This window comes from Phaseolus vulgaris, chromosome 4, assembly GCF_051622355.1.
Source record: "Phaseolus vulgaris cultivar YP4 chromosome 4, ASM5162235v1, whole genome shotgun sequence".
In the NCBI taxonomy this organism is placed as follows: Eukaryota; Viridiplantae; Streptophyta; class Magnoliopsida; order Fabales; family Fabaceae; genus Phaseolus; species Phaseolus vulgaris.
In genome coordinates, this window is record NC_143501.1 from 47,271,702 (window position 1) to 47,296,890 (window position 25,189).

Below are 25,189 nucleotides of genomic sequence, written 5' to 3' on the forward strand. Positions count from 1 at the left end.
AGAATTGTCATCTTAATAAATTTCCAAGGAATCATAATCTTAACTACTTAATAAAAGATATTTAAGATTATTTTTTTTACCGGAAAAGATATTTAAGATAATAAGGTATTTATCTAAAATATCTTAAAGAACCATGATCTTAATTAATCCTCATTGGTTGGTATCATTAAACACAATAAACATTAACGTTTTTATCTTTGAGGAAGGTGAAGATATAAGAAAGTATTTTAAATTGAAGAAGATAATATATAAAATGATCAAATTGAGGATAAAAAGTTAAAGGCTGGCTACATTTAATCACGTGGAGAAATAAATAAATAAAAGTAAACAAAATCTGCTGAAGCAAGTGAATATGCATATCCAATGCAATATTTTAGTTATTAATTATTATTATTATTATTCAGAATAGTGGGCCCCACTCCCATATCCACCCTCTTTCCTTCAAAACCATCACTATCTATTACCACTCACTTCCTATAAAACTCTCACACCATTCACACCTCACTTTACTTTTTTTCTTCCAAGTATTTGCTTCCTCTGCCACCAACCACCGTGATGGCACTAGTCCGCCACCGCCGACAACCCAATCTCCGCCTCCCCCTCCCGGAGTCCTCAGAGCGCCGCCCCCGCTTCCCGCTCCCCCTCCCTCCCACCGCCCCCAAACCCGCCGGCGGAGACGCAGTCACCGCCGCCGACCTCGAGAACCTCGCCGTGCTCGGCCACGGCAACGGTGGCACAGTCTACAAGGTCCGCCACAAGACCACCTCCGCCACCTACGCGCTCAAAATCATCCACAGCAACGCCGACGCCACCACGCGCCGCCGCGCGTTCGCGGAGAGCTCCATCCTCCGCCGCGCCACCGACTGCCCCCACGTCGTCCGCTTCCACGGCTGCTTCGAAAAGCCCTCCGGCGACGTGGCCATCGTCATGGAGTACATGGACGGCGGCTCCCTCGAAACCGCCCTCACCACCAGCGGCACGTTCTCCGAGAAGCGACTCGCCGCGGTGGCGCGTGATATCCTGGAGGGCCTCGCGTGCCTCCACGCGCGCAACATCGCGCACCGCGACATAAAACCTGCGAACATCCTCGTAAACTCACAGGGAGAAGTTAAGATTGCAGACTTTGGAGTCAGCAAACTCATGTGTCGCGCGCTCGAAGCGTGCAAGTCCTATGTTGGCACGTGCGCCTACATGAGTCCCGAACGGTTCGACCCGGAAGCATCTGGCGGCAACTACAATGGTTTTGCGGCGGATATATGGAGTCTGGGTTTGACCCTTTTTGAACTCTACGTGGGTCACTTCCCATTTCTTGAAACGGGTCAACGACCCGATTGGGCTACCCTTATATGCGCTATTTGCTACGGTGACCCTCCCAGCCTCCCGGAGACCGCGTCAGCGGAGTTTCGCAGCTTCGTCGAATCCTGCCTCAAGAAGGAGTCCGGTGATAGGTGGACGGCAGCACAACTCTTGACCCACCCGTTTGTGTGCAAGGACCCGGAAACTCACTAAGTGGGTTGACCCGGATAATTTTACTTTGCTTTATCTTGGAATATCCTTTTTGAGACTATGTGTATATTCACCGGATTCTATTTTTTTTAGTTTAAGGAGAATCATTCTCCTTTGTAAATTATGTTCACAAATGATAAAAAAATTCATAATAGATATGATTTTTTCCTTCAATTTTTTCATTGTCCAATCATCCATCATATTCAAGAGCAAGAGCTTGGATACATTAGTAATGAATTTGTTTTAGTTTCTCTATTAATTAAAGTTTAATTTTTTTAGAAAATATCATGCTATATATTTTGTGTAGAAGAAAAATAAATATTTGTCATGAATGATGATTAAAGGTGTGTCAAGAAAAAGAAATTGAAATGTGAAATTAGTGAAAGAAATTGGAATGAGGTGCATGAATATGGAAGAAGAATCTTTAGTTTTTTAGCACTTAGTTGTCATCACATTAGCAAGTTGAGCAATGAGCACTACCTTCGCTCATCATGCCTATCGTCATTTTATTTGTTTTATTTGTAACTTTTTGTTTCCACCCATCTCACGTGTCTTGTATTGTTTTGTGGAAAAAAAAAATTAAAGACACGTGTTTCTAACATAATTTAATAATAATATTTTAATTTAAACAAATATTATAAAAGAAAAGAAAAAAATAATAATTAAAAACGGAATATAATAATTAAATATTATAGACAGTAATTAATACAAAGTATTTTAAAAGGGAATTTATATAATTAAATATTGTAGATGAGTAATTAAAGTAAAGTATTTAAAAGAATTTATTATATTTTAATTCAAATACCGAAACAGACCTCCATAATTAAAAAGAAAGTTTTAATTTTTCATAACTCAATAAATTATTATTTAATATTCTATAATTCTTTTAATTTATAACAAAACGAAACAAACATTTTTTTAAATGAGAAAAAACTCGTAAAAATGAACGATGATGAAACTAGAAAGATCTTAACAAAAAAAAAATGTACGTGACACGTGTTTCCAACACAACAAAACATATGTTTTATAAAAATATTAATTTTAAATATTGAAATATACTTTAATATATAATATACCTGACATTTATCTAACTCAACCAATTATCATTTAATATTTAAAAAAATCAATTTTTAATAAAACTAAACAAATAATAATAATTAAAAAGGAAATATAATAATTAAATATTGTACAAAGTATTTAAAAAGAAATTTATATAATTAAATAGTGTAGATGAGGAATTGATGTAAAGTATTTAAAAGAAATTATTATTTTTTAATTCAAATACGGAAAACAGACCTCAAATTTTAATTTTTTATAACTCAATAAATTATCGTAGGATTCTTTTAATTTATAATAAAATCAAACAATCATTTCATAAATGAGTAATAAAAATACTAATAATAATTTAAAACATAATAAAGTAAAACTATTAAATATTGTAAAACGAATTCAAAATATTAAAAATAAATTTATTATTTTTCAAATTCAAATGTACATCTAGTCTTAAATTAAAGAGATAAGAAAGCGGTTATTTAGTCGCATTAGTAAATTCGATAGTCACATTTATAAATCGCATTTACGAATGTGTTTAGTTTCTTTTCTTTTTCGTTGTTGCTTTAGTTTCTTATCATTTTCCAAAGAACAAGGTCATTGTTTTAGCATTTCTTTTGATCTCTTGGTGCATCTATGTCATACTTCTTCACATTCTTAGTATTTCATCCAATGAAACCCCGGAAAATGCAAACAAATTTTTTTCAATGAAAAGCAAATATATGACTGAGCAAGGCGGCAACAACGACAAGGAAGACACAGTAGAAAGTCAACAAAAGCATTCTCAATAAAATAGTGACCTTAACAATGACATAAGACAAAACATAAGAGAAAAAACATAAGGAAAACCGAAAGCGTACAAAACATAAGAGAAACGAAAAACCATAAGAGAAACGGAAAATGTACAAAAACATAAGAGAAACGAAAAACTTATATGAGATCCAATTAAACTGAAAATATTTTTTTTTTTAATTTTAGTAAAAATAGTTTGGTAACTATTTTATTTATTTAACATTTATTAATCTAATAGTAATGATAGCAACAAGTAATGGCTTGTAATATATTAATGTTGGTGGCACTAAAGTCATGGTGATAGTGACAATATAGTTAGTAGTTACAATAGCATTCATGATGATAATAGTGGTATCAACGGATATGGTAGTGGTACAAATAATAATAATAATGATAAAAGATTATTATCACATGACCATGTTGTTGTTTTTTTAAAACCAAAATCATATTAACAATTATTTTCATTTTTAAAATGAATATAAACATATTTATAAATTGAGTTAAAAATCGTTTTCAATTTGTACCAAATGTGGGTTGAAAATAAAAAACAAAATATTACATCCACTTTAAATAAATCCGAAACTAGTAGAATTCTTGAATATGACAAATTCTCCATATAGCCCCAGTATCCTTATATTTTTTTAAAAATTCTAACAATACCTTTAACTAAAGCACAAATTAAAATTAATAAAACGTTTAATCTACATTAAATTTTGTTAATAAAAATATATATAAATAAAAAAACATAAAAAACTCATCAAGTAAATTTTCTTAAAAAAAAACTAAGTTAGTAAAATGTTATGTTTAAATTGATTCCTTTTTATTTTAAAATTTTTGCTTGATGTTGTTTATTTTTAAATGTTAAGAAAAGTTTAATAAAAATATTGATTTATTTTAGTTAATTTGTCTCATAAAAATATAAGTTAATAATGATTAAATTATTATTTTTTAAATAATGAAAAAACTGAATGGAGTAAAACATAAATATATTTAAAATATATGTTTACTTTTATTATTAGTTTGAGCGAAAACAACATATTTTTTTTAATAAAGTTAATCATTATAAAAAAAATTAGCAAAAAGAAATATTAATGATTGAAGAAAAACAATATGAGTCTTTACAACATCGTCATCAGTTGTCTAATTCGAATGTGATTTTGTCTTGGTTTGTGTTGCGTTTATTGTTAGGACTAATGTTCTATGGATGCTTTGTAATCAATGAAATACTTGTCATGCGTGTGCTTTTAAGTTGGCTAATTTAGAATTTATTCATAGAGAATAATTTTATTGGTATAACTAGTATGTTCTTAGAATTCTTTATGAATAGGTATAGTCTACCAATGTATCGTTTTTGTTAACATATGAGTTTTGGCCTAATTCCCCATATTTTTGTATTTTTTTTCTTTTTTTGATAATATTTTTTTTTCATGTGATGACAGATGATTGTTGTTATTTAAAGTGTCAGTTTAACTGAAATGTCAAGTTGAATAGTGATGCATTTTTATAAAAAAAAAGTCGTCATTAGTCCCTTCTAAGCAATAATGTTTAGAGCACATATAAATGATTAGATAACAACCATTAGAAGATACCGTAAAAAAAAGAAGACATTCAAGACATGTATATTATGAAACAAAATTTGAATTTGTTAAATTTTTTACTCTTCAAACTCGACTCTCAACCTCTCATGTAACCAATCCACACTGAACTGGATTCTTCTGTTCATGCTTATCTGATATTTCGTTGTCACTCTTATCGCCATTTTTGTTGCCTCTGTCACAATCACATTGCCTCAATTTCTGCTACAACTCCGTTTATGTTCACACTCAAAATTAATATTTTATTTTTAAATATTCTAATTTTAGTTATTATTTAGTTTAAAATTATTTATATAAATAATTAGTTTTATTATACTGTATTTGAAATATAATGTATTATATTGTAATTGGGTAATTGTTATATGTTGAACGTCTTGGTATTTAGGTCAGGAATAATCTCAACAATATATATTGTGTTTTATAATGTATTATGTTTAAAATATATATATATATATATATATATATATATTTTGATTACTTACATCATCACACACAAAAGTATCAATTCATCAATCATACTCAAAGATTTATAAATATACAATTATCACAATATATTTTTGTTAAATCACATCATCAAAACATCATTCTATCCATTCCAACTTAAATCGTTTAATACTCATAGAAATTTCACTTGATAGGTTAGCGTTTATTGAACGAATTTGATTGATTAAATTTCTAATTTGCTATTGAGTTGATATTTATTAGGCTAAATTATCCTTTGCTAAACAATTAATTGATTAAATTTTCAATTTGTAGTTAGGTTTAGATTTCTCAAATGAAATGATTTTTAACTGAGTGAAATTAATTGATTAAATTTTCAATTTGCCACTTGAGTTGAGATTTGCTAGCTAAGACTGTCTTCGTTGAACAAAAAATATAGAAAAAAAAACTATTGATAAAATCTACAACAACGATCCAATAATTCAATTTCGTATTTCATTACCTCGTTACAACATACCATTGCAATCAAAATTACAATTCCATGATGCAATAAAAATATATAGCCTAACAACTCAACCATTCCATAAAAAACACAACCATTTACACATAAATGTAGTTTCAAAATGAGTTAAATTATCATTATGAACAATTCTTTTGCATATGCTTTAATCAAGAAGGTAATAGGTTATGGAAAAATCTTTGGGTCTCAGTAATATGGAGTATATGGAAGCACAAAAATAGGGTTATCTTTAACCAAGCAAAGATACATGCAGATGAAATTTTTACTTTGGCACAAGTACAATCATGAGTATGGATGAAACATAAAGAAAGGAAAATTAATTTTTCTTTTTCATATTGGATTTTATCACCTTTAACTTGTATTAATATGGCAACTAGATAAGTGTATAAATGTGTATTCAACATTATGCATGTAGGGTTGGGTTGTAGCAATAAAATAAAATCCTCAAGGTCAAAGGGACGGGTCTGTTTTGAATCTCTATATTAGTTGTGACGTGGGGAAGGTGTTTTTTTGGTGCAGGTAAAGCTGGAGGAGAGGAGTTAATAACTTCCGTCAAAGGAGAATGAAGAGAGAAAGATTGTAGAAGGATGTGGAAAGTTGTGGCATAGGGAGAATGATTATAGAGCAATTTCAAGTTCCAGCTTTTATCAGTACAAAACTGTTGAACCTCTAAAGAGGAATTACTGTTAAGGAAGCTTGCTAATTGGAAAGGTCTTAAAAGACAACAACTTTGGTCGTTGGTGCCGCGGGGGGAGCAAGGAGCGCGTGGAGCTCGTGAGAGAAGTGTGAAGGCGCGTGGAGCTCGTGAGAGAAGTGTGAAGGCGCGTGGAGCTCGTGAGAGAAGTGTGAAGGCGCGTGGAGCTCGTGAGAGAAGTGTGAAGGCGCGTGGAGGGGCAGGGAGAGGCGTGCGGCGAGAGCGATGGCACGGGATGAGCAACAACACGAGACGAGCAGCGGTGCGGGAGGAGCAACAACGCAAGGATGATGACGGAGGTGCAAGTTCGCGGGTGCAGGGGGTTATGGGTGCAACAGCGCAGTGGCGTGGGGCGGGAGTGCAACGGAGTGGTGCTGAAGCGGAACGAATGTGGCATGATGAATAGTAGCGAAATCGAGAGTGAAGAGTGAGTTGGAGTGAACAAGTGAAGAGGGAAGCGAGAATGAAGAAGTGAGGATGAAAAAACATTGACGGAATTTTAAAAACAAATAATTAACAATAGTTATGGACATAATTATCGTTAATTGTCTATCTGTTTTTGTTTATTAACGACTGTTCCATACACAACTGTCGTTATTTACCTATTTGACTGGTTTTTAATGACGATTCCAGACATACCATCGTTAAAAACATTGTATAATTACAAGTTTACTAACTTTTTTATTATTATTAATGATGTTTTTTTAACCGTTTTTTAATATGGCTGAGGTATTGCTATTTTGTCCAAGTGAAAAGATTTGTTTGAAAACACACTAAAACCATATACTTGACATCACATTATAATAATATTATAATATTTAAAATTAAAAAATATATTAAATGTAATTAAAATATTATTTTATTGATTTATAAAGTGTATATTTTCTGCTCTAATGTTAACATATGACCACCCACTAGAAGCTTCTTAGGTCTTTGCATATAAATGGATGAGTTAAGAGTTGAGTTGTGGTCCACCTCTCACCAGGCTCCTTCTTCAGGCAACACGCCATGAAGTTCCGAAACTCCATTGATGCAGTCTCAGGCAAGCTTGGTGGCTCATTGAAGCAAATGGCACACACAAGGGTGGCCCAGTTCAGCCTTTCACCACCTTCGAGAAATGGTAAGTGACCCACATAGAGTTCAAAGAGGCTCAAGCCAAAGCTCCACACATCACCGGCAAAACCATCATAGCTCCCTCCATACGCATCAGGGTTGAACCGTTCAGGACTCATGTACGCGTTTGTGCCCACGTAAGAGTTGCACATCTCCAATGTGTCACTCACCACTTTGCTAACTCCGAAGTCACCGATCTTCACCTCGCCTTTCGTGTTTACGAGGATGTTTGCAGGCTTGATGTCGCGATGAATGATGTTGCGTGCATGGAGGTAGGCGAGACCATTGAGGATGTCACGCGCCACTACCACAAGTCTCTCTTCGGAGAAGGTGCCATTGGTGGCTAGGGCACTTTCAAGGCTGCCATTGTCCATGTACTCCATCAGTATCGCCATTTCGTCATGAGAAATCATACTTTCACAATTCTGATATACAATGATCTAATAAATTTAGATATAAATATGTATAATAAAAAAAATTTAATTAAATGATATAAAAGAAATGCTAAAATAATAATATTGAAGGTTTTTTTATTAAAGAGGGGATTTTTTTTCATTTTATTAAAAATGAGGTTTCTTTTAAAAAAATTATAAATTTAAGTAATTCGTGTTAAATATATATATATATATATATATATATTTTATTTTTTTTATTTTTTTAAAAAAATTCTTGAACATATTTATTAATAAGTCATATAATATTTAAAATTAATTTGATACATAAAATATATTTTATGGATGTAAGTTTTAAGAAAAAAAAATTGAATAATCGTGTATGAATATGTTTGATGGTAATGTAATATATTAATTTGGTTATTTGATTAATAAAAAAATAAAAAAAATTGTTATTATATTTAAAAATTTGAAAAAAAAATAGAATTGTACTTACAGTTTTAAATATAATTAAATTAAAAATATAATATAATAAAAAAAATTATTATATATATATAAAAAAGTTGTACAAATTTAACACAATTTTAAATTGACATAACAGAAGTTGTGTCAAATTAACACGATTTCAGTGTATTAATTTGACACAATTTCTGTGTCAAGTTAACATGATTAGTTAAAAATTCAATATGAAAGTTGTAACGTAGTATATAAAATATGTGAGGTGTGAACGTATTATTACCATTTTGTCGTTGGACTTCTGAAAAGAGCCATGGAAGCCAACCACATAGGGACAGTGAGTGGCACGACGAAGGATTGAGATTTCTGAAAGTGCGCGATGAACATTGCTGCGGATAATCTTCAGTGCATAGGTTGCAGAAGTGTCTTTATGGCACACTTTGTACACAGTGCCACCATTACCATGACCAAGAATGAGGAGCTTCTCAAGGTCACCAATGTTAATGCCGTTGTCACTGACAGATTTGACGGTGGTGGCGGGGAGAGGGAAAACGGAGCGGCGCTCGAAGAGGTCTAGGAGTGGAAGACGGAGGTTAGGGTAACGAGGGTGGTGGCGAATGAGAGCCATTGCAGTGGTTAAGGAAATGCGAGAGAGAGTGAAGGTTTTTATTCAGTGAAAGTGTGATGTGTTTAATAAGGAAAGAAAAAAAGATAAGAGAGTGGGACCCACCTTGGTAATGATAATGTGTCATGTACTTGTGTACGGATTTTTAGTAAGGAAAATATTTCTTTGTTTACTTAATTTGCATGTGATAAGATATATCTTTCCTTCTTTGCAATTTCAGTTTCTCACCTTTATCTTTACTTTAAAAATTTAATAATATATGGTTTTAATTTAATAATACATCAACATTTTAATTTTGAAGTTTTTTTTTAACTCTTAACGAGGCTTAACGTTTAAATTTATTAATTTAATTTAAACTAAATTTAATTATTGATTAGTTTGTTTATATATATATATATATTAAATTCATTTAATCAAGAGACTATCATAAATAACTTTTTTTTTAATTTAAAATACTAGATCAGAAAACACATATAATATTGGGTATATGAGATATGTCATACCGATTCCATTATGATCTAAATAATATAAAATATCAATTACATATAAAATTAATTGTGAAAAATCCGTGGATGTAATATGTACGAAAATCTAAATAAAATAATTAAAAATATATGTTTTAGAGTCAAATATTGAGTAAAATATAATACATATTGGTATTAATGTGATGATTTGTTAGTGTTAATATAGCTTCTAATGAAAAAATTATTGAAACTTTGATATATGATGTAAGTATTAAGTTAGGAAATTTTATGAGATCTCTAGGTTATATGACAATTGAGTTATATATAGACAAATGTATCATATACTAAACTAAATGAGTAAGTCATTAATACTCAACTATAAGTGTTTTTTTTTATCAGAAAAAAGAATAAATAAATGTGAGTCACTTTAATGATTATTTAACTCTTATTCAAATAAAAAAAACTTTCAAAACCTTTTAAGACAACAAAAATCCTACCCAACAAACTACAAGAAGAAAAACCAAACCAACAACTAAGAAAAACAACACTAAATCAATTTTATACAACTAGGAAGTGTAGACATGAAAGGTTATATGATAAAATCTACACTCAAATGATAATAAGTGTTATAAGTTTGAATTTAATAATAGTCTTTTGAAAGCATTGAATCAGTATACACCTTATACGAATTTTTTATGTTGTATTTGATAAATAATATATGATATTATTCATATATTAATTATACGAATTTTGATGTTATATTTGATAAATAATATGTGAAACTATTCATATGTTAATTATATTATATGTTTATGGTTATATTTCATAGAAAAATGAATGGTTTGCCGATCATGAATATATATATATATATATATATATATATATATATAAAATTCTTTTTCTTATGTATATATACTTATAAACTAAACACATATATGTTTTATGTTTTAGAGTATTACATTTCACTCCCATGAAATGACAGCATGTTATATGTGAAAAAATTAACTTTTGTTTTATGATTTGTTCTCTTCTATATTAAATATTTCCCTATTATCAGTACAATTTTGTCTATAAAAGTTTTCGTGAGTACGTATACTTAATATTTAAGAAACGTTGTACGTGATTAAATGAATTAATGTATAAATTTGAAATAATAAAATAGAATAATACATTCTTTTTATTTTATTTCATTTTTCTGTACACACTAAGAACGTAATTTATATATCTTAGGATTAGTAGATATCTAAAGTTTTTTTTATGTTATACGACTGGTCTCAGCTGATTTTTTATGGTTGAAAGGTTTTTAAATTCTTGGGTACATTATACGAAAATTATTAGTTAATATATTAATTAAATTAAAAACTATTTTAAAAACTAAAAAAAATATTTTTTAAATTAGTTTTTATTATTGTTGAATAGTTTTTAAATTGGTATCTAATTCAATGTTTTAACTACCAATTATTTAGATTCTAAATTTGGTAATAAAATATTAGATATCAATTTAGAAACTATTTAACAATAATAAAAACGAATTTAGAATTTTTTTTTTAATTTTTAAAATATATCTAATTTAGTAATATAACAACTAATTATTTTTTATATCTAAATTTAATTTCCATTTAATGATTTTCTTGTAGTGATAAAGAATATTGAATATCTCTCAAATATTTTAATTAATTAATTTAATTCTTTTAAGAAAACACAATTTAGATAATTATTTACTTCAATTTTTAAGGAAGAAAAAATTTAGTTCTAAAATACATTTCCCTATAAACTAAAAAAATAGTAGTTTAATTTAGTTTGAATGAATTATTTTTTTAGTACTGTTTACTTTTTTATGAGTTTAACTTTTTTTAAATGAAAATTTTCACAACTTGATATTTCAACTATCAGCTAACAACAATCATTTATAATTATATGAAAACATTCGAGTTTAACTCTTTTTAAACGTCTTATAATTTAAATATAGAAGGTAGTGCATTAAAAAATAGAGGAATTATGGAAACAAACCTTGATTCATAATAATGTGTTAGTAAAACACAAAGAACTTAAGAAACAACCACTAACTTCTTTCATCATAAAATTATTGTGACCATTTTATTTGGACATTCCGTGTGCATATCGTAAAACTCAATATATAAAAAAAATCACCGACTAAACCAAAATTAATTGTTATGTCCACTACAATAATTAAAATTATCTACTTCCTCTACTCTAAAATGGCTACATTTTTTAATTTTTTTAAACTGATAGATATTTGTTATATTTCAATAAATATTAATGCTTGTTTTTGCAGAAGAAAAAAATAATGTATCGATAGAGAGAGTAAAGAGAGTAAAATATTTTGATAAAGTTGTTTTAATATATAAATTGTTTTAATATATAAATATAATTTTTATTGTCATTTTTAGTCTGTATAAAAACAAATTAAATTTTATTTATTTTCGGTCAAAGATTTAAAATCACTTCTTAATAATACACTACCATAAAATCTTTAAATAATAATAAAATTTAAAAATAAAAATAATTAATCACTAATTAAATTAGATCCTAATTTAAATACTAAAAAATTATTTACAAAAATTTTATTATTAATAAAATAATTTTTAAATTGGTATCTAAATTAATAACTTAAATTTTAGCTACTAATATTTCAAATTTTAATTAATTTTTAAAATATTAATATAGACCAATTTAAATATAAAGTACTAAATAACTAAATTTTAATAATTATCAACTTAAAAATCATTTTAATTTTTTATTAATAATAAAAATTACTTTAAATATCAATATTTTTTTAATTTATAAAATGTCTCTAATTAAATCAAATAATAATTAATTATTTTAGTTTTTAAAATTTGTTTTAATATTTTTTATATAAATTTTAAATTATATATTTACAACATTTTAAAATTGAATAAATGTATGAGATCACTCTCACCAATAGCCAATAATTAAAATAAAATTAAGTGTACCAAAAGCTGCTCTAGCCAAAAATATAATACTTTAAACACGTATTATCATGTCCTATGCGCATTGCACGTGTGATTAAAAAACTTAAAATGTTTAAATTTTAAAATAGGAAGAAGTATCGTAGAAGAAATTCCCAAAATTTCTGGTCCCTTTTAAATTCTTTAATTACCACAAACTTTTCTATTTTAAAATATGCTTCCTTTTTTATTATACTACAAAAAAATATTTAAATTTTTATTATATTCAACTCACTCTTCACTCATTTTATTTTATACACCACCCCCTCATTCGGTAACCTACTAAAAAGTCAAATATATATAAAAATATTATCTCTGGTGATAAAATTATATAACAAAAAATGAAGTGATAGTTTAGTGAGTATGATTGGTGAATAAAAATATGAGATTATGTGTAGGAAGTAATATAAAAATATTTTTTAGTACAACAAAATCAGTTTGAATCTACACAGATGATGACTCAAGAACAATTATACAAAAGGCCACAGTGATCAACTTAAAAAAAATATAGATTTTGATTCAAATTGTAAGCTATTTTTTTAAGATGAAAAAAAGTGGTTGTGATATAACATAATCTAGTGACAAGAGATGTGATATGGTTACTACTAGCTTGTTTGACTTTTATACAAAAAATATCATTGTTTTAACCATTTATTAACACTTTTTTTCTACCTTTCATTCAATTTCATATTTTAGAAAAAATGTTATTATAAATATTACAATAATAAATATTTAATGTAATTATTAAACATAATAAATATTTATTAAAATTATTAAATTTAATAAATATTTGTTCTAATTATTAAATTTGCATAAAATATTTAGTAGAGATATTAAATGCAATACATATTTCATACAAACTTAAATACAATAAATCTTTATTATATATCGAATGCAATAAATTTGTTGAAAATATTATATTCATGAAATATGTATTATAATTATTAAATGTAATCATATTTTATAAATGCAATATATATTTATCACTAATATTAAAGCAGTAAATATTTATTATAAATATTAAAAAATAATAAATATTATTATACATTTTATTTCATTATAGATAATTATAAAAAAATATGTTCAATAAATACATAAATATTTTAATTCTTAATTGTATGTATTTGTCATGATAGAATAACTATTTATTATAAGTAAATAATATATATATATTATTTTCTTTCTTGTACAAAGATAAAGTAAATTTTCTTTCTTAAACTCTAAGTTGCATTTTCACAATTTCACTTGAGTCTTTTCACAATTTCACTCGAGTCTGGAGGCAAATGTACTATCGAAAGACTGAAAGACCGAATAGTCGATAAGACCGAATGAACGTGGAAGCAGATGATAAACTGCGATTAATCATAATTAAGTCAGTTTAACCATAAACCATGATTGAAGCACAAATGGACCTTTATCTGAGCCCAAAAGAAGACCCATGATAGCTAAAGCCCAACACAAGGCTATAAATATCATAAGGGACCTGTGCCAAAGGTAATCTTCTAATCCCTAGTTCATCCACATATTATACTCGGACTGACTTGAGCGTCAGAACACCTTCGCAGGTACACCACCCCGCCGTTCTTGGAGAACTTGCCAGACGAAGACGCTGAATACAGGAACTGCAAGGACAAGAAGACGGAAACTACAAGAGTCATTATGAGGTACCCGACCTTGTAAGAATATATATATATATATATATATATATATATATAAAATTTATATTTTAATAAAAGTATTAGTAATATAAGTATATGTATTATTTTTATTTTATCAGAAATTATAAAAATAACATTTGGTATGGTGGTTCTCAAGTACAATAACTCAATTCTCCTTTGAAGTTAAACTAATGTTGTAACTCAGATTCTGCATTGTTCTTACAATTGCAATTTTTTTTTAAATAAAAGCTTATCACTATATAACAATAATCATATTTACCATATATTTATTAATTGTTTATAACAACAACGAAATGGTCGTGAAGGTTCATTATGATTAAGTAGGTACTATGATTTTTTTTTATTTGTCCTTTTTCTAATTATTATAAAATTTACAACTTTCATGTTTGTGAATAAAAATGATGTTTTTTCAGTGGTTTAATGAAAAATTATGAGATTCGTGGGACATGACATGAGTTCACATTCAACTGAAACACGTATAAAGCTGTTTCATTATCATAGTTACGACAATTAATATAAAACTATCAATTAAAAACTTTTAACATCTTTATCAATCCGTATTTCTTGTAGATATAATTAAAAAAAATCATTATAAAACTCCAGGTTTTCAGCATATTGCTCCACCTTAATAATTGTAAAGTAAAACTAATAAAATAATATTATACTCAAAACAGAAAATAAAACACAAAAAATTTAGAGAAAAAAAAAATGAAGAGAGAAAAATATATAGAGTTAGATAGACAGAAACTTCTAAAAAAAAGAAAACAAATATATAAAATTAAATTTCTCAACCAAAAAAATTAAACTTACTTTATTAATGGTGATAAAATAAGTTAACTTGTTTTAACTTAATTGGTTCCTAAAATATGGGTTATCTATTATAGTTTTAAAAAAATTATTAAATATAAACAAATTTTAGAACAATAAATAAATAATTACTATATTAATTAAACTATATATATTATTTTAAAAATTAAAAAAATTATTAATATTTAAATTAATGTCTATTATTGATAAATAATTTTAAAATTAATATTTAATTACTTATCAAAATTTTAACTATAATTTAAATAATTGATAGCTAAAATCTTAATATTTACTCTCTAATTTTTTTTTTATTCAATAATTTTTTTGGAATGAATTAATGGATTGAGAATTCTTCGGTTTATGTATTTTTTATTTTTTTATTGTATTTTAAAATATATAATTTAAAAACATATTTAATCATGAACATTTTTTTATTTATTTTTTAATTAATTAATAATGTTTCTAATGAAATAAATTAAAAGAAATATTATAAGGTGTTAAATATTTTTTAAAAGAATATAATTTATAACGTATTTGTTATAATTGGAGTTAATCTGCGTATATTTAAAAAATATATACGTAAAAATCTTCTCATATAGTTAGAACTTAGACACACGTAGAATCAAAAGATTAGTCTTATTTAGGGTTGATTATTCAGTAGTAGGTGTAATTACTCCAACATTGTTTTTTCTTGGTCTTTCTAATAATCCAAAAAAGAGGTTGGTACAATATTTTTTTTTTCTCTTCTGAATTTATTTATTGCCTTCGTCTTCTTCTTAGTCTTTCTTAAACCTGAATTAATTTAGCAAAATTGAAGTAATTTTTAAATATTTTTTTATGACTTGTTTTTTTATCAGTAAAAAATAAATAAATAAAAATTACATTTAATAAATATTCCAACTTTTATAATTATAATTAGTTTAATTTGGTGTGAACCATGAGTTAACAAGTTTTACCAGTCAAATTGGATTGCATGCATAACCAATCTAGATAGTGGAATATCATTTATTTATGTAAAAATTATTTACTAAATTATCTTAGGTACACCAACTTTAATGAAATGTTGCACGATACAATAACAAAATATTCTATTATTATTCTATGTGTTAGGTTCTTTCTAAACATTAAATTAAAACAAAACCCTTTATGGTTTCCCTACACTTCACACTACCTTGTCAACATGGAAACAAAGTAAAATCTTAAAAGAAAATTGAGAAACTAAAAGAGAAAGTGACAAGATGTTTGAAGAACATGTGGAAGAAAAAAGAGTCGAGAAGTAGAATAAGGATGTTGCGGAAAACAAATAAAATTAGGGGTGAGAAAAGTAAAAACATAGGTGCAATATCATGGATCTCTTGGGCTTTTTCAGAAAGGACCAATGATCTCAATTGATATTTCAAGTACCTTTTTAATAGCAACTGTCCAAAGCTAATTGTTTCTCGCACCTTTATATTTTCTTCGTATTCCTCTTCATTATAGTATAATAGTGAAAATGACATTTAAAAATATTTATACCTTTTAAAAATTATTTTTAGAAATATATAAAATTTAAATACTACTCGGCAGCACGGCAACACCACGGCACAAGGAAAGGAAACCTACTCCATATTTGTAAGAACACTTAAAACATTATAGAAAAATATAGCTCGGATAGAGTTTTAAAATGTATTATTTGGAAAAAAAAATTAACTATTTTGAAATAATTTTTTAGACTATTTTATAATAGAACTAATCGTTATAAAATGTTTTCGTGTGAGGGTAAGAGTCCAAAGAACTATTGAGAGGATTCACCTTTTTTCTTCTTATCAGTTGGTCGTACTGCTTTTCAACCTTCTTTGCTCATTCTTCACCTTTCCTTCGTAGTTTTGGTTCTCGGTTTTCTCGTGAGCACTGAATAGGGATACCTGCAGAAGGCACTCCGACGCTCAAGTCAGCAAAAGGGTTCGTTGCTCGACTGTTAGAGTACTGTAGAAAGATGACGTACCTGTTTCTTGGAATACACGCTATTTATATTACCTGTGGTGGACTTTCCTTTTTGGCCAGGTTAAGAGGTTGGACCGTGTTTCAACTACATTCGGTTGGTCTGAAGTTGGGGTCTGAGACATTATATCGGTCGTGTGACCCCACCGGTAAAAAAAATCTAAAATATGTTCTAGAATGTTTATCTTATAAATACAAATATTTAATTTTTATTAGAATCAAATTATCTTTCCACTACACTATAACAGAAAAAGTAAGAAAAAAATGGAGAAGAAGGAAACAACCTTAATGTTAGATTAATTAAGAGCCCACATTACATGGACTGTTCTGCGTTGTGAGCCCAATGTGTTGGAAATATTGTATGAACGTTTTCTTCCTGCAGCTCTATAGTTTCTTTATGCACTTCCACAAATTTTTAATTTCAAAATTACCCTCTTGTTTATAGAATTTGAAATATAATTTTATAATTCAAATCGTGAAGTTTAGAATTTATTTTATATTTTAAATTATAAAATTTGGAAGAAATTTTCTGAATTGTGAAATATTTTTCAAACTCTATAATTGGAATTGAGAAGTTATTTTATGGATTCTAAAATCTCTTTCAAATCCTACAATTTCAAATATAAAATTATATTTCAAATGGTAAAATTCCAAAAAGGTATTTTATGAATTATCAAATATTTTTTAAAATCTATATAACTTAAATATAATTTGAGAATCTGCTTCCAAATTTTAAAATTAAAAATATAACTTTTGAGGAGGAATTAATTTTTTCATAAAAAAAATTATGGAATTGCAGGAAGTAAATCCAGAAGTAGAGGAAGAAAACACCAATTCTTTGGGGTAGTTTCTTCCTGTACCCCTACATTTTTCTTCCTGCACCCCATAATATTATGCAAAGATCAAATTGTCCCTATTATTTTTTAAAAACCTTAAAATATACTTGAACTATATTTATTATTTGCATTTTGGATTATGGAATCCAGAAAATTTTCAGATTGGCACTTCTAGTAAAATTTCGGATCCACCAATCTGTAATTCAAAATATGCATTTCACATTCAAAAATTCATCATTCAAAAAAATTATTTTGGATCCACCAATCCATAACAGAAATATGCATTCCGGATTCAGAAATCCATAATTCAAAAAAAGGTATTCTGGATCAACCAATCCATAACAAAATTAGGCTTCTGGATTCAGCAATTCGGAAATCATTAATTTATGCAAAACTTGCTTTCAGAACATCCCCTCATAAAAAAAAAATGATTCATTTCCGAATTGACGAATCCATAACACACTCCCAAATCCCAATTTTCAGTAACCATGGTGTCCTTTTTCAAATTAAAGGTCAAGGTCAGTTTTGGAATTTAGAAAATTGTAGAAGTGCAGGAAGAAAAAACGTAGGGGTGCAGGAAGAAGAAGCAATTGCTTGGAGTTTAAGTTTTTGTTGTGTTGTGATCAGAGAACACAAACTTTGAAAAAAAAAAAACTTAAACAAATCAATATCAATATTTTATTACATTTCTCTTGTCATGTGAGACAGATGGCAGAAAAAAAAGAGTAATACTGTTGTGATTTGCTTTTTTATTAAGAATGTATTTTTTCATCTTTTCATGTGTTTAATATTAAAAAACAAGCAAGTTACACTTAAAATTTTATCAGTTTAATATTTATTAATTTCAATTATACTTATTCTTGCATCTAAATTTTATTTCTTTTTAATTATTTTAAATTCGTAATAATTTCTGAATTTATATTATATTTTATGATGTCATATTTTATATAATAATAAAAATTATTATTTTTTGTGATGTGAGACAGATGGCAGAAAAAAGAAGAAGAGAAATACTGTAGAATTAAAGGACGGTTATGATGGAGGGATAGAAATAAAAGAAAATAAGAGTAGCAGGTGAAAAAAATTAACTAAGACAGAATTTTTTTTTTTTAACTTCTTTGCTTTTGGTTAGTTTGTAACTTTTTGCCATGCAGAAAGAATGTCTATATGTTCATTCCTCACAAAATCAACGAATCCAAACGACAGTGTTATTAATTTATGCAATATATAATGTTTTGTTAACATAATTTTCGTCAAAATCCTTATAATATTCTTTCACAGTCATTCTCACATGCTAGTCCATCCTACGAAGGAATTGAATATTGAATATGGTTTCTCCCAAACTTATCCGATACAAAAAACCAAATGCTACAAACGAAACCAGAGATTCATAATTGCACGTTCTCTTTTGTTGTCTCCAGCTCATAGAATATTATATCTCAGATTCAGAATTTCAGATTCACCTTTTATTCTTCCTCTCCATCACCTTCTTCCTCCGGAGCTTTTGTAGAAAGTTTTGGTTTTTCCTTTTAAGATGGCATCTTTGAGCATGACCCAGATCAGAGCTGGGAATTGGTCATCTGGGTTTGGCTTGAATTGGGCTGGGAAGGTTCAGGGTGGTTCCAGGAGCAGAGTTGGGTTTAAGGTGTTTGCTTCGGAGACTCAGGCTAAAGAGCCTGATCTTAGTGTCACTGTTAATGGATTGCACATGCCCAACCCCTTTGTTATTGGGTCAGGTCCTCCAGGGACCAATTACACTGTCATGAAGAGGGCCTTTGATGAAGGTTGGGGTGCTGTGATTGCAAAAACTGTAAGCTCTTTTTACTTCATTTACTCACAGCCCACCTTTTCTGTATTAGACTAGTTTGTGTATTTAAAGTGTTGTTTGGTTTCTTGGTTTGTGAATTGTAATTTTTGAATTAAGGATGGAAACCGGAGAGTTGGAGTTTTGTGGTCTGAAAGACCAATCTTTTGATCTGTTGTTCAGCAAAAGCTGGATTATGCCGTCATGTTTGGTTATTAGTTATGAGCTTCTGTTGGTTGTCCTGTCATCAAGTTATTTTAGGCCATAGATCTTCATGGTTTGTTCAAGGTGACACTTGTTGATTTTCCTGGCAGATCATCAATATTTCTCTTGAATCTTGAATTGTTGTTGATTATGTATTTAGGTGTATTTTATAGTTATACTTTTGGTTCCTTTCTTTCTCAAGGGTGTAGTTGGAGATAACATTAATTTATTGAAAAAAGTTGGAAAAGGTGAAAAAGGTGTAATTAATACAGTGCTAGAGAGCGTGTGGGAAGTGTGTATGGTGCTAAAATAAACTGTTAGCTCGACATATGTGCTTATTTGTTTGGCTCATGGTACGGAAGGAATAATGACAAATACTGCACAATCCGTCTTCATAGCTTATTATTTTAGCTGTTGAAGTATGAACATTTTCTACTTCAGGTCTGTCTACAGGTGAGTTGCTGTATGAACAACTCATGAACAGGCAGTCAAAAAATCAGAAACATTAATCTTCTAAATGCTGTCGTTTTGGTTAATTCTCTGGCTTCCATTTGATAGAACTGATCTAATCATTCGGCAGTCAAGTTTCTTTCTACTCTATCTTTTTTGACCTTAGATCTATTTTCATTGTTTTATATAGCTTGAAAAGAGGGGGAAAATAAGCTTTAATAATGTTGATCATTGCTTTGGGATTTATGCTGTAAAATACAATGAATTAATGCAATTAGTTTATCATCATACCATGATACTGCATTTTGTTTTTGATTGCTTTCTAATTTGACTAGTGTTGCCAGAGAGTGTAGGTTTCCTGTCAAATTGCTTTCTCTCTTTCAAATTTAATCAATTCCTACCTCTTGAAGTATTCCTTTTCCTTTGGACCATAAAATTTATCTAAAAGAATTAGGAAACTTAATTCATCACCAATAGAATTGTCATTCTTAGGTGATAGTGAATTGATGGCGATTTACTGTCAAGAAGTTGATAAGCTCCCTGGGGTACTGTATTTCACAGATTCAGAAAGGATCATCAGCCATATAACTAGACATGGAATGCTCACATATTACTTTTTGAGATGAGCATGATGCCAAATATTTTAATGCTATATCTCCTTACATGATTGTCAGAATCAATAGATATGCAGAAGGCAGAACTGCCCTTTCTGTAAAAAATGTGAAGTGGTTGGTTCTTGGCTTCTTGCTATTGAAAATTTGAACCATAGGATGCATGGATCCAATATATATAAAATATACTGAAGGATAATTAAAGTTATGGACTTTGGTGTAATTTTTTTAGTGGTCAGTTTGTTATTTATTTCAAGATATGGATCAATAGAGCTGTTATTTTAATATTTACATGTTTTGTACTATTCATTTGGAGTTAGTTTCTTGACTGGGATTTTAAATTTCTAATTCCATTTGGGATATGTATTCCATTGTTTTCAGATGAAATTAATCCAATTGTATAGATAATTTCTCATGAAGGCAATGACTTGTTTTTACTCTTTTTTTGTTAAATTTTCCATACACCTTTTCTTAACAGAACTGTGTACCTCTGTCTAATATGAACACACTTAAGTAATGTTCCCTTTTTACTCTATTTTGAAAGATTTGGTATTATTCTTTTGCTAGGTATCACTTGATGCAGCAAAAGTTATAAATGTAACTCCTAGATATGCCCGATTACGGGCAGGTGCAAATGGCTCTGCAAAAGGAGAAATTATTGGGTGGGAGAACATAGAACTTATCAGTGATAGGCCACTTGAAACCATGTTGAAAGAGTTCAAGCAACTCAAAGAAGAGTATCCAGACAGAATTCTCATTGGTTCAATTATGGAGGAGTACAACAAGGCTGCTTGGGAGGAGCTTATCGATCGTGTTGAGCAAACTGGAGTTGTAAGATGTGTTTCGTGGCTGAGTTTCTTACACTTGATTGAAATTTCTTGTGGCTGACCTCTCTGATATTGTTGTAGGATGCACTCGAAATAAATTTCTCATGTCCTCATGGTATGCCAGAACGCAAAATGGGTGCTGCTGTTGGGCAAGATTGTGCTCTTTTGGAAGAGGTTTGTGGATGGATAAATGCTAAAGCCACAATTCCTGTTTGGGCTAAGATGACTCCCAATATAACTGATATTTCACAGGTTGGCTTTGCATCTTCTCCTTTTCTTTATTATAATGTTCAAGTGAAAACCTGAAAATAGCCATCAAATTGATGGATTACCACTGATATTTTGAATTGTTTGTTTTTTGGAAGAGTGGATCCACTGCACCATGCACTATACACTATGCACCATGCACATGAAGTTGTAAAATTTTGACTTATTGACTTGTACATGTCCCATACTTGAGCACTGGAAAAAAAAAATCATTTTGAGCCTCTCACTTTGTGCAAACTATTTTCTGAAGTTAATCTCCCTGGCCAATTACATGTGAAATGTCTTAGTGAACCGTGTTTATGTCAGTTTCAGTTAAGTTAGTAAATGTGTATTGTTCAGTCCATGTTTCATGACTACCATGTTAGTAATTTTGGGGATGATTTTGCTTATAGCCAGCAAGGGTTGCTCTAAGTTCTGGAAGTGAGGGAGTATCTGCCATAAATACAATCATGAGTGTCATGGGAATCAATCTCAATACATTACGTCCTGAGCCTTGTGTTGAGGGGTTTGCAATCTCACTTACCACAAATTCATGGTTTTGCCTTGGTTTTTCAACCACTCATGTACCTAATAATCTGCTAACTATTGTTGTTATGTTAGGTACTCAACTCCTGGGGGATATTCCGCAAGGGCAGTTCATCCCATAGCACTTGGGAAGGTGATGAGCATTGCAAAGATGATGAAGTCAGAGTTTGACAGTGAGAACTACTCACTTTCTGCCATTGGTGGTGTTGAGACAGGTGGAGATGCAGCTGAATTTATTCTTCTTGGGGCAAACACTGTTCAGGTAAAATCAACAAAAAACACTGTTTTAGGCCTAATAGCCAACACTCACAATAGGGCATTTGTATACTTTGGTCCCTCAAGTTTCTTCTTTGTTTAGTGGAAAAAATGTGTTGATCCAAACACACTACATAGATGTTTTCTTTTTGTGTGCATTTAATTTAAACACTCTAACAATTTACAAGTTGTTTACATTATCATCTACTAATTGCAGGTGTGCACTGGTGTTATGATGCATGGCTATGGTCTTGTGAACAAACTATGTCTTGAGCTGAAAGATTTCATGAAAAAGCACAATTTCACATCAATAGAAGACTTCAGAGGGTATAGTTTTGAACTGATATGGTTTCCTTCTTCCAATATCTTAAAAAACAGAAGAAGAAAAATGCATGTTTGACTTTTCACCCCTCCTTTTTCTTTATAAAAACCACAGGGCTTCTCTTGAGTACTTCACTACTCACACTGAGTTGGTGAGAAGGCAGCAAGAAGCAATTCAGAAGAGGAAAGCCATCAAGAAAGGCTTGCAATCTGACAAAGACTGGACAGGAGATGGTTTTGTGAAAGAAAGTGAAAGTATGGTATCTAACTGAAATCTTCAACCAAATTAAGCAACCTTTCTTATATAATTACATGTTCATGGAAATGAGGAGGTGAAGCACATTACCTTTGTTATTAATAATGGATATTTATCTTTTCAAGAACATTATAATGTATTTTATGCCAGAAAATAATGAAAGTTTTTTTGATAAAATTCTGGGAAGAATATCATAAACCTTGACTTGGTTAAGCATTCTCTTGCCAACATTCATCATCCTTATGTTACTTTGGTGTACTCTAATAGAATGAAGTGCTAAAAAATAGTTTTCCACTTTTAACATTGACTGGGACATGAAAAAAATATAATTTTACTAAATTCTTCAGAAATAAAATTTATATAAATGAGAACAAAATTCTTAGCTTCATCTATTGGTTTCAAATTTTGAGACTCAAACAGTTTAGTTCTAAGCATGTATTCTTAGACCTTTAGATGATTTGTTTATAATAGATTTAATTTGATATTTTACTATTTATATAGCTATTATTATTAATTTAAATCTTATTTTTTATTTTGCTAGGGATATAATATAATTCTTTAATATTAAATGGAAGTTTCACTTCACTAAAGTTGTGTGATTTTGATAATTTATTACTTAAAGCATTAAATAATATTACCCCTATTCACCAATTCGACTAATAAACTATGAATGAACCCTTTAAATAACGGATTGATTCAATTGAAAAAAAATGTCTATTTTCTTTTCTTGTCCATGAAAGAGAGGTGTCTTAAAAATTTATGAGGTGTAAAAAGGAAAAAGCCTAGAAGAGCATTTTGGTTGTGTCAGGTGATTAATATGGGAAAATTATGTGTTTTTGGACTATTACTTTCTTTACCTTTTATATTTCCTTCTCTCACTCAAATAATATTAAAAAAAATTAATATATTTTTTTTCATAATATATCTAAAATATATTCTGAATTGTGTTAAATAATATAAATCAGAATATAATTTTGGATAATTTTAGAATATATAATTTTCAGAAATATATCAAATTACATATTTTAAAATGTAGTTTTAAATTGAGTATGTGGTGTTATTACGAAAGGCCACGTTGATCGTTTCTTATATTATGGGGGTGAAAGAAGAAATGATGGGTATAGAAAGAAAAATATTTTTTTTCTTCTTAGGACCAAAAAGAGTGTTTTGTTTTCTCTTTTTGTTGTTTTTTCACTTGGCAAACCAAAAGAAAGAAGGTAAGAATGACATGTTGGAAGAGTATTGTTAAAAATTAAAATAATTTGTGACCCGGTTCAAAATTCTTTCATTTGATTATTTTTAGTGAGACAGAAATAATCATTAGAACATTAAATATATTAAGTTCATTGGAAAACAGATATGTTATGTTTGTGTTTTGTTGTTTAAGTCTACAAGATCAATTTTATTCTCATCTTTACTTCTTAGTATCATCATTTGCACAATACATCACCTTTATTAAAAAGATATATTATCTTAAAATTAATTTATTTTGAGTAGGTAAAATTTCAATTTCAATGATTAACACATGAGATATAATATAATTTTATTCTCAGTATTTTAGTCAATGTTTTCTAACATTCCCTTTATGTATGTGAGGTTAAACATTATTGTTACAAAAGTTATCTTTTCAACCCTTCTAAAGTGTGTGCATTGATTTGTATGTAAAATTTTGAGAAGATCTGAATGAAAAAAACATAGGGGAGAGATATAAGCAGAAACTAGAAACCTC

At 28.9% G+C, this 25,189-nt stretch overlaps 3 protein-coding genes across 3 annotated transcripts; 2 read left to right on the forward strand and 1 right to left on the reverse strand.

Annotated features, from left to right (window-relative positions):
- The first annotated feature begins 480 nt into the window (after nt 1–480).
- On the forward strand, nt 481–1,680 carry LOC137837916 (mitogen-activated protein kinase kinase 9). The gene has a single exon (XM_068647093.2). It carries the CDS (start codon nt 556–558, stop codon nt 1,507–1,509), a length of 954 nt encoding a protein of 317 aa, XP_068503194.2. The 5' UTR covers nt 481–555; the 3' UTR covers nt 1,510–1,680.
- A 5,813-nt stretch (nt 1,681–7,493) lies between these two features.
- On the reverse strand, nt 7,494–9,187 carry LOC137836531 (mitogen-activated protein kinase kinase 9). Its single transcript, XM_090301731.1, has 2 exons — nt 8,859–9,187; nt 7,494–8,125 (listed from the first exon to the last, which is right to left on the reverse strand). Exons 1-2 carry the CDS (start codon nt 9,185–9,187, stop codon nt 7,513–7,515), a joined length of 942 nt encoding a protein of 313 aa, XP_090157857.1. The 3' UTR covers nt 7,494–7,512.
- A 9,936-nt stretch (nt 9,188–19,123) lies between these two features.
- On the forward strand, nt 19,124–23,637 carry PYD1 (pyrimidine 1). Its single transcript, XM_068647094.2, has 7 exons — nt 19,124–19,750; nt 21,577–21,840; nt 21,918–22,088; nt 22,496–22,608; nt 22,704–22,890; nt 23,101–23,210; nt 23,320–23,637. Exons 1-7 carry the CDS (start codon nt 19,475–19,477, stop codon nt 23,474–23,476), a joined length of 1,278 nt encoding a protein of 425 aa, XP_068503195.2. The 5' UTR covers nt 19,124–19,474; the 3' UTR covers nt 23,477–23,637.
- The last annotated feature ends 1,552 nt before the right edge of the window (nt 23,638–25,189 follow it).